Below are 10,768 nucleotides of genomic sequence, written 5' to 3'. Positions count from 1 at the left end.
TTTTTTCGCGGCAAAAAAACGCGCAAGAAAATACTGCAGGTAGCATTTTTGAAAATGAACGCATGCAGACAAAAAACGCATGCGTTTGAAAACGCGACCAAACGCATGTGCAAAAAAACGCATGCGTTTTCAATGTTAAATATAGGAAAAAAAAACGCATGCGTTTTTTGTGCAAAAAACGCTGCAGACAAAAACGCAAGTGTGAAACCAGCCTTAGCTCGTCATATTCAACCGTGTTTCCCAAAATTAGCATTATAGCTCAGCGGAAGAGTATTAATTCACCTGACAGTTTCTGTTACATTTGTGGTGAATATACAGTGTTGAAGCAACAGCTGAATATTACAAACTTTGTGAAAAAAGTACACTTCGCTTATTTCGGACTAAAGCTTGGAGATCAAGATAAAGCTTGGATGCCTCAAAGTGTGCAAAAGGTGTGTTGAGGACCTCCAAAATTTACTCCACAACGGCGTTTTTTTTGCTTCCATCCCTGTAGGTCATTCTGTACACCTCAAGGAAACCTACGAGAACTTGGGATTGGTTCTTTGTAAACTTAAATAGGAAGACCACGGTTGGCAAGTGTGCGGGGATTTGAAAGTCATGCTGCTCGGGCAAAAAACTGGGTATACCAAATACCCTTGTCTGTGTCTATGGGACAGTTGAGACAGACAGTCACTGGACCAAGAAGAATTGGCAGCCGAGGGTGCTCACAGTTGGTGAAAAAAATGTTCTCCGAGAAACTTTGGTTCCTCCCCATAAAGTTCTTCTACCACCTCTCCACATAAAATTGGGATTGATGAAGCAATTCGTAAAATCACTTCAAAAAGATGGAGAATGCTTCAAATACTTGGTCACCAAGTTTCCAGGCCTCTCGGAGGCAAAATTGAAGGAAGGTGTGTTCGTCGGACCAGACAGTAGAAAGCTTATAGCTTATCAAGAGTTTATCAATACCATGACGCATCCTCAAAAAGAAGGGTGGTTTGCATTTAAAGAGTTCGTAAAGAATGACTAGAAAAAAATCGTCGGACGAATGCTGAAAGCATTTCAAGCTTTAAGTTGCCTGATGAGTTTGAAAGTGCATTTCCTCCATTCCCACCTTAACATCTTTCCTGAAAATTTGGGAGCTGTGAGTGAAGAGCAAGGTGAACAATTCCACCAGGACATTAAAGAGATGGAAAGAAGATACCAGGGAAGATGGAGCATTACAATGATGGCAGACTACTGTTGGACGCTTCAGAGAGACATTCCAGATGCTACTCACAAGCGTAAATGTACCAAGAGAAGCCTCACAGGGAAGAAGAATCGATTTTAGTGTGTGTTAGTGAGCTCATTGCAGTTAAAAAATGATTTTCATGAAACATTTGTAATAAAAAATAAATTTTATGAGTCTATTTTCATTTATTTTGAGGTATTGTCTTATTTAACATAGTTATTTAAATTGTCAGAAAATGTGATGTCCTATGACAAAACGGAGGTCATTTTCGGATTCAGCGCACTTAAAAACATTATTAAAAACAAAGATTACTTGGAATAACCAAAACAGCTCTTGAAAAATTTTTTTTTACAGACCTGTTGATAATAGGATTTCAGAACACAGGATTTCTCACAAGTACAGTGCGGCAACAGGACTTCCCGCATCCATCCTTAACAAACTAGCATCCAGAACGTATCGTCATCACTACACATCATGAACAGGTAAAGAGAGTTATTCCAGCTATCCTCCTTTGCACTTTGAATATTCATCAAGACACTCTTTTTTAGTGCATCTCATACCTATTTTCATTCTTTATTTAGGCTAGTTTCACACTAGCGTTAACTGCAATACGTCGCAAATGCGTCGTTTTTGCGAAACGCCGCATCCAGCAAAAGTTTTTGCTGGATACGTTGTTTCGTCATAGAGTAACATTAGCGACGCATTTGCGACGCATTTGCGACGCATTTCCAAACGGTGAATGCGTTTGGCGGCGTTTGGGCGTATGGTAGCGGTCCGTCGGGAGAAAAAAACGTTACATGTAACGTTTTTTGCTCCCGACGGTCCGCTTTTTCCGACCGCGCATGCGCAGTCGGAACTCCGCCCCCACCTCCCCGCACTTCCCCGCACATCACAATGGGGCAGCGGATGCGTGGGAAATATGCATCCGCTGCCCCCGTTGTGCGGCGGAGAACACACTAGCGTCGGGAACGTCGGCCCGACGCGCAGCGACGGGTTGTTCCCGACGCTAGTGTGAAAGTAGCCTTAATTGGACTTACCTCAGTGTGCACCAAGGAAAAGGGTGCTTTTCAGTATGCTGCCCTAAAAGAGATAGGTGGCAGCGCTCGTGCTAATCTCTTTTTTCAGAGTTTACAAAACTATTTATTTGATTAATATTTTTTCATTTTTTTGTTCTTTATTTCATAATTTTTGTATATATATTTTTAATAACTTTTAAATTTATTTTTTTACATTGTTCCAGGATCGGACATCAACTTTCTCTCCCCTGATCGCTGATCTAATACTCCACAATGCTTTTGAAGTGCACGGCAAAAGATCAGCATCTCTCACACTGGGATGAGGCTTGTCAGCTCTTGTTCTGAGCCAGGAGCTTACAGACTACCATCCCTGGGTGACCCCGTGACCATCTTTCAGCCCAGGCTCACATGGAGACCATCGGCACAACACTTTCGCAATCACGCTGTGCCGATGGGAGCAGACAGGGAGCTCCCTCCCTCAGTGATGCCCCTTGATGACGCTGGGCACCTCTGCACCTTATAAAGAGGTGACACACACATTTGATTGCGATAATCACGCCGTGCATATATATTGCAGTTACAGGAATGCAGCTCCTCCAGCAATGTATATGTATGGCTCATGTTGCGACTGGGTTAAAAAAAAAAAGAATAAAAAAAAAAAAAGTTTACTTAATTTTGTGTATTTGTTAATAAACTTTACTTAACATACTAAGCCATAGAAAACAAATCTTCACATTAAGTATCTCCACAAAGAACACTATTAACCATAAAACAGAACATAATTATAACCTTATCAACCCCCCTTCCCCATTTTATGCTTTATAATCCAAATCATAGGTATAAATTTCTCCAGTCTCCTTCCCAGGAGTTGAGGAGTCTTCTGCTGTTTTGTCCACGTTCTTGCAATTCTCTGCAAATGAAAAATAAATTTTGAAGAACTGAATACTAAATCACTGAGAGGAAGAAAAATTTACAGTCATTAATATAATGAATATCTTGATTGACAGCAAGATATGACAAAGTGTTCAGTATACAAATTGAGGGAGTAAAGCAGTTCATTAGTGACAAATAAACCAATAAAATCAACTTGTTTTGATGTTCATATTGGTCCCGTACATACCTGTACAAGTTATTTCATTCAGCTTAGTTTCTGATGATCTTCAGATAGACATACGCATTTACTAAATACTTGCTATATTCTTGTGAATGGTGTAAGAACCACTGAGAATTTGACAGATGCAGTCATGGCTGACAGTCTGGGCACCCTTACAATTGTTACAGAAAATCAAGCATGTCTCCCAGAAATTTATTGCAATTACACATGTTTTGCTATACAAATGTTTATTTCCTTTGTGTGTGTGAAAATAAAATAGGAAAATTGTGAAATAACTTCACACAAAATCCCCAAAATGGGCTGGACATATTGTGGGTAAACAACTTTGTTTCAAGCATGTGATGTTCGATAAAACTCACCTATTGCAAGTAACAGATTCTGCTAGGGTATGTGCACACGATCAGGAATTGGCAGCGCATGTCCGCAGTGCTCAAAGTGCTGCCAGCTATTGCAGGTGAATCCGCATGTGTTCACTGAACTGTGTGGATTCACCGCGTCAATACATTATACAGGTGAAATTTCTCTTGCGGAGACGTGATAAATAGGCATGCTGCGGCCTTGAAAGATGCACCGCATGTCCGTCTCCATGGGTGATCCGGAGGTGTCTCTAGACGCATAGTGGACATGGGATTTATTGAAATTTTATCCACTATTCTGTATCATGAGGACGCTGCAGCTTGAGCGCTGCAGAAATACGCAGCGCTCAACTTGCAGCGTTTACTGATCGTCTGAACATACCCTTAGTGAAAGAAAATGAGCATCAGCACTGACCGATTGATTAACGTTGGTCCGAGAGCCATTATCTGATAAAACATTGGATAGCACTCATCGAATGTATACGCTGGTGTGAGCAAACCCTAAAAGTGGTTATCCAGGACTTTTTTCCCCCCATGGGACTAGGCTAACTACCAGCAACAATCTCCCTTAGTTCAGACCGCTCTCTCCCGGTCATAGACTACACCTGCCGATGTATCTCCTGCTTCCTGTGATGTCACATCGACAGAGAAGTTCCGTTGTCACTGCCGATGGGGTGTCACTACTGCGCCCTCACTCCTCTTGTCTGAATTGGTGAGGTATGTGTTACTCTCTAACGTCCGATACTGTTTGTACGTGCACTGTCTGAATTGTAAAGCGCTGCGGAATATGTTGACAATATACAAATAACAATTATTATAAAAATAGCAACTTGATCGGTATAATGTCATCCATCAGTCTAAATGTCCTCTGGATGCAATGTTTTCAGTGCTTTTAGGGGAAACCTCAGCTCATCACTATTCTGTGCACTCCATTGCAGGGCTACATATTTGCATTTTGTCATGTGCATGAGACCTGACATTGTTCTCCAACTGGATTCTAGAAGAAATACGAGTTAATTACCCAGCGTCGTTGCCTCCATGGACTCCAGATCATGCTTCCTGTTTTGACTTTCTTTGTTGCCTCTTTCATCCAAGCATTCATTACTTATTTCTTGGATAAGAAGACTTTTAGGCTTGGACATAGCAGCATCTGGATGAATATTCACGGATGCTGACAGATCAATGGCATTTGTAGTAAATATATCTACATGGTGTGTCAGCTGCTCGTCGTCGTCCCCACTGACGGTGGTCACGTCTTCTTTTTCCCACTCACCATCACTCTCATCGCTGTCCCCAGATATCACTTCAATCTTTGGACGATATACCTGTTACAGGACACGAAGGGTTAAGAAAAAAATAATAAAAGACAAAAATAACAAGAGCCTGAAAAACGGGCAACAGTCATTGACCCAGAGCTTATAGGGAGTTGCTTGGTCTTTTGATAAAAATCTGCAGTCACTCTGTGTGACTGCTGACTTCTCAATCCTCATAGCATGCGCACCGCCGGTGTCAGATGAGAGAGTGGGTGGTCACAGTACTGCAAGTAACTGATTTCCATACTTCTGGCCACATTCCAACTAGACACTGGCCGCATGCCGACTAGACGTTTGGCCTCGCTCAGTACAAGAGACGGGTTGCAGAATATGGTTAACTAATAATTCCTCAGTGAGCTAGCTCTGATGGGAGTTTATAAAAGGTGCAACAAGCAGTGTTAAAGGGAACCTGTCACCAGATTTTTCCCATACGAGGTAAGGCCTGTACCTTTCAGCCCTGATATACAGCATTGTATAATGCTGTATAAAAGCCCCCAACCCGACCTGCAAGACAAGAAAAATACCTTTTATTATATTCACCAACAGGGCAGTTGGATCTGATGGGTGTCGCTGTCATCGTCCGGTGTCTCCTCTCCTCTTGCGATGCCGTCCTCCTTTTTGCTTTGTGTGGATGACGCGTCCTATGTCATCCACAGTTTTCCTGGCATCGCACTCCTGCGCGGGCACACTTATCTCTGCCCTGTCGAGCGCAGAACAAAGTACTGCAGTGCGCAAGCGCAAAAAAAGGACAAAGAACCCGGGTGCTTGTGCACTGAAGTACTGTACTCTGCCCTAGTCGGGCCAGAGAAGTAAACATGCGCATGGGAGTGGAGGGCAGTGCATATTCATTCCCTTAAGCAGCGGACACATGTGATCGCCCGGCCGCTGAGGAAGGCGGCTGCTGCGACTACTGTGCCCGCTATTGATGAGAAATTAATATTCACTGCTAGTTCAGTGAATATTCATTTCTTTGTAGCAGCGGGCACAGGCTTTAGCCACAGCAGCTGGCTCCTGTGACCTGCAGCTTCACCGATGACGCTCCCCATCCATCTTCTGGGACCCGGGGCCTTTTTCAGCACAAAAAATGTGCTGAAAAAGCCGGATTACTCACCGGTAATGCTCTTTTAATGAGTCCACGACAGCACCCCACATGAGAGAGAGGGATCCGCCCCATAGGAACAGGAAACCTACAGAATAAAAGGAGGCGGTCCCCTCTCCTCCTCAGTTTAGTTTACAGAGTACAAAAAGGGAACCGCAAAAGCTTTAGTATTAATTCTTATTCAGCAACATAAATATCTTAAACTCTATACAACCATTATTTGTGAATTTAAAAGGAAGAGCTGTGCATAACTTAGGGAGGGTAGTAAATGGGTGCTGTCATGGACTCATTAAAAGAGCATTACCGGTGAGTAATCCGGCTTTTTACCCTTCGCCACGACAGCACCCCACATGAGAGATTTTCAGAGATTCATTATTTGGGTGGGATTACTGTATTAAGAACAGCTCTACCAAAGGTCAGATCAGAAGATGTAGATAGATCAAGTCTATAATGGTTGTAAAAGGTAGAAGGTGTAGACCAAGTTGCGGCCTTACATATTAAATGGATCGGTACATCTGCTTGTTCCGCCCAGGAGGAAGCCATGGCTCGTGTTGAGTGCACTTTAATACCCGCTGGAGGAATCTCGCCTTTTGATGTATAGGCCAAGCAGATAGCATCTCTAATCCATCGAGATATGGTAGCTCTCGTGACCCCATGTCCTTTCTTGTGGCCCTGAAAGGAGATAAACAGAGCCCTACTCTCCCTCCATGTCTGACACCTTTCTATATAGGTCAGGATGGCTCTTCTGACATCTAAGGTGTGGAATTTATGCTGTTCTGGAGTTACAGGTGAATCAAAAAAGGAAGGGAGAAATATCTCTTGGGACCTGTGGTAGGTGGATGCTACCTTAGGGAGGTATGAGGGGTCTGGTTTTAGGACTATCCGATCATGGAATATCAGTAAGAAGGGTGGGTCTACTGATAGGGCCTGGATGTCGCTAACCCGTCTAGCTGAGGTTTGGGCTACCAAGAGGGCTACTTTATATGTCAGGACTTTTAAAGGTATTGAATCTAGTGGCTCAAATGGGGAGCTGGTTAAGGCCTCTAGTACTAGATTTAAATCCCACGGAGGTAGACGGGGAATATGGACCGGTTTACTACGTTCACAAGATTTTATGAATCTGGAGATCCACCTATTAGCTGCTATATTGCATCCATATAGGGCTCCTAATGCCGAGACCTGAACTCTTAAGGTATTTACAGACAACCCCAACTCTCGGCCTTTTTGCAAGAACTCTGGAATAGGTGTGACTGGAACTTGCTTAGTGAACGGTACCGTGTAAAAGTCTAAGAATTTATTCCATACCCTACTATATATCAGGGTGGTAGATCTTTTCCTGCTCAATAAGAGGGTGTTTACTAGTTCTGCTGAGAACCCTCTTGATCTTAGTAGTTGCCTCTCAAATTCCACGCCGTCAAGTGAAGACCTTTCACTTGCGGGTGGAAAAAGGGGCCTTGGGACAGCAGCTTCTTGTCTGATGGGAGAATCCATGGATCGCATAGGCACATGGTCTGGAGACAAGAGAACCATGGTCTTTTCGGCCAGAATGGTGCAATGAGGATCACTCTTGCTTGTTCCCTCCTGATTTTTCTGATCACTAGTGGAATCAGAGACATCGGAGGAAAGGCGTATGCCAGCTGGAACCTCCAAGGATGGTGGAGAGAGTCCAACATATCTGGGTGATCCATGGCGTTCAGGGAAGTGAACCTTCTTACTTGCCGGTTGTCTCTTGTGGCAAATAGGTCGATTTGTGATATCCCCCATGATTCTGTTATCATACTGAATATGGATCTGTTTAAGGTCCATTCCCCTTGACGTAACTCGTTTCGGCTGAGGTAGTCTGCCCTGATGTTCTCTACACCTCTGATGTGCAGGGCTGTTAGGGATGTTAGATGAGTCTCTGCCAGCTGGAAGATGTCTGCAGCTATGGTCATTAGACTTCCTGACCTTGTACCACCCTGACGGTTCACATATGCCACTGTGGTGGAATTGTCCGAGTAAATTCTTACATTTGCTCCTTGAATCTGCGGAAGAAAGTGATTTAAGGCATATTCTACCGCTTTTAACTCCTTCCAATTGGAGGAACATGACAATTCTGCCTGGTCCCAAGTATCTTGGGCCAGACTGTCTTTCATATGTGCTCCACACCCAATAGGGCTGGCGTCGGTGGTAATTATTTTAGACGGGTCTATTATCCATGGCACACCCTCTGAGAGGTGGTCCATGTCTAGCCACCAGGATAGTGATTCTAAGACATCTTTGGAAAGAGTTATTCTGCTTTCTAGATGTCCGTCTTTTCCCTGAGCCGACAATACCTCATACTGTAATTGACGAGTATGAAATTGTGCCCATGGTACAGCAGGGATACATGATGATAATGACCCCAGTAAAGACATGCCCTTCCTTAGTGTCATGTAGGGGTTGCGTATTGCGTCTGATACCCTTGATTGTATAGTCAGTTTCTTTGCCAGGGGGAGGAAGCATCTCTGACTTACGGAGTCTAGCTGGATTCCTAGAAATGTCTGGACGGTTTCTGGATTCAGCCGTGATTTTTCGAAGTTGACGATCCAACCTAACTCCTGTAGGGACGAGATCGTATTAGATAGACGAGTTTTACACTGAAGCATAGAGTTTCCCACCACTAGAAAGTCATCTAGGTAGGGTATTATCAAGGTATCTCGTTGACGTAGATGAGCCATCACTTCTAATATCACCTTAGTGAAGATGCGGGGAGCCATAGAAAGCCCAAATGGCATTGCAACATACTGAAAGTGACGAACCTGTCCTTCCAGGGTGACTGCTACCCTTAGATACTTTTGATGTTCGGCATGTATGGGAAGATGATAATAGGCATCCTTTAAGTCTATTCCGGCCATGACACACCTAGGAAACAAGAGTTTTATGGTTGAACTAATGGATTCCATTTTGAAGGTATGATTACGCAGGAAGGCGTTTAATCTCTTGAGATTTATGATGGTTCTAAATGAACCATCAAGCTTATTGATCAAGAATAAAGGGGAATAGAACCCCTTCCCTTCTTGATCCTGGGGAACTTCTATCAGGACTTTTTTAGACAGAAGAGATAGGATCTCTGATTCCAGAGCCCTTTGTTGGTCTTGACCTTTTGGAGATGTTACTATAAAGGAATCCCAAGGGATTCGGTCAAATTCCAATTTTAGGCCGTATTGTACAATGTCCAGAATCCACTGGCTGGATGTTATTTGTTCCCATCTGGGGAGGAAGAATTTTAATCTGCCGCCCACCTCCAGGTTAGCGGTATTTGCGTTTCAGGTTATGGGACCCGCTAAAAAAGGCACCTTTTTGCTTCGGGTCCTTCGACTCCCATCGCTCCCTTTGTTCGAACGGCTTGTTCCTGGTAAAGGGACGTCTTCTGAAGGCTCTCCTGTAGGATGGAAGATACTGGTTAGGGAAGCCTTTTTTCCTTTCTCCTGCTTTACTCAGGAGTTCATCCAGCGCTTTTCCGAAAAGGAACTCACCCTGGCAGGGGATCGCACAAAGTTTTGCTTTGGCCTGTGCGTCCCCTTTCCAGTTCTTTAGCCAGAGTGCTCGCCGGGCTGTGTTCACTAGGCCGGCTGACCTGGCTGCTAGGCGTAGCGAATCCAAAGAGGCATCAGCCAGGAATGCTACTGCTTCTTTGATTAGAGGGAATTTCGACAGGATTGACTCTCTCGAAGTTCTACCTCTAATCTGTTCCTCCAGTTGCTCCATCCACACGAGTAGTGACCTCGCAGTGCAGGTACTAGATATGGCAGGCCTGAACGCCCCCGTGTTGGCTTCCCACGACCTTTTTAGTAAAGCTTCTGCTTTACGGTCCAGCGGGTCTGTCAGGACTCCTGAATCCTCCACCGGTAAGACCGACTGTTTGGTTGTGGAGGCTACAGCGGCATCAACCTTCGGCACCTTTGACCAGGTATTTAGCTCCTCGTCGCTGAAGGGATAGCGTCTTTTAGAGGATGATGGTAGAAAACCTCTATTTTGCTTATCCCACTCTTTTTTTACTATTTCTTTAATAGTTTTTATGACGGGGAAGGACCTACGTTTCCTCTGTCCTAACCCCGCGAACATGATGTCCTGAGCCGATTTACTTTCTTTCTCATCTGAGCACCCCATCGTGCTTCTGACAGATTTTATTAAATTGTCCACACTGCTGTTGGGAAGACAAAGTCCCCCTTCAGTCTCGGATGAGCTCGGCTGGGATTCCGCTTCACCTGAGGATATACATACATCCTCTGACTGAACTGACTGGAGATTTGGACCTACTAAGCTGACGGGTACTGGTGGTACTTGTCTGCGCCAACCCCTGCATTTCTTCCCGGATTATAGCTCTGACATCTGATGGAGTCATTATATTTTCCTGCCGTAAGGTTTGCATGATACACTCCGAACACAGTTTTTTAACGTAATCATCCGGGAGGGGCTGCGTACATAAAGCACATTCCTTGTGCTTGGACTTGTGTGTCCTTTTCTTAGTCTAGAGGAAAGATACAGGAGGAACATATACAGTGGGGCAAAAAAGTATTTAGTCATTCAGCAATAGTGCAAGTTCCACCACTTAAAAAGATGAGAGGCGTCTGTAATTTACATCATAGGTAGACCTCAACTATGGGAGACAAACTGAGAAAAAAAAATCCAGAAAATC

The 10,768-nt window shown here is 44.1% G+C and overlaps 1 protein-coding gene across 3 annotated transcripts in view; it reads right to left on the bottom strand.

Annotated features, from left to right (window-relative positions):
• Positions 1–2,890: 2,890 nt before the first annotated feature.
• Positions 2,891–10,768, bottom strand: part of DNAAF1 (dynein axonemal assembly factor 1) — a 62,323-nt gene continuing 54,445 nt past the window's right edge. For all 3 annotated transcript variants that reach the window (XM_077288277.1, XM_077288279.1, XM_077288280.1), the window contains exons 11-12: positions 4,718–5,021; positions 2,891–3,136 (exon numbers count right to left, since the gene is read on the bottom strand). In XM_077288277.1, the coding sequence (XP_077144392.1) occupies positions 3,039–3,136; positions 4,718–5,021 (402 nt within the window). In that variant the 3' untranslated portion in view covers positions 2,891–3,038. The remainder of the gene's footprint in view (positions 3,137–4,717; positions 5,022–10,768) is intronic.

This window comes from Ranitomeya variabilis, chromosome 2, assembly GCF_051348905.1.
Source record: "Ranitomeya variabilis isolate aRanVar5 chromosome 2, aRanVar5.hap1, whole genome shotgun sequence".
In the NCBI taxonomy this organism is placed as follows: domain Eukaryota; kingdom Metazoa; phylum Chordata; class Amphibia; order Anura; family Dendrobatidae; genus Ranitomeya; species Ranitomeya variabilis.
Note: the sequence above shows the minus strand (reverse complement) of the source record. Positions and strands in the feature narration are given on the sequence as shown.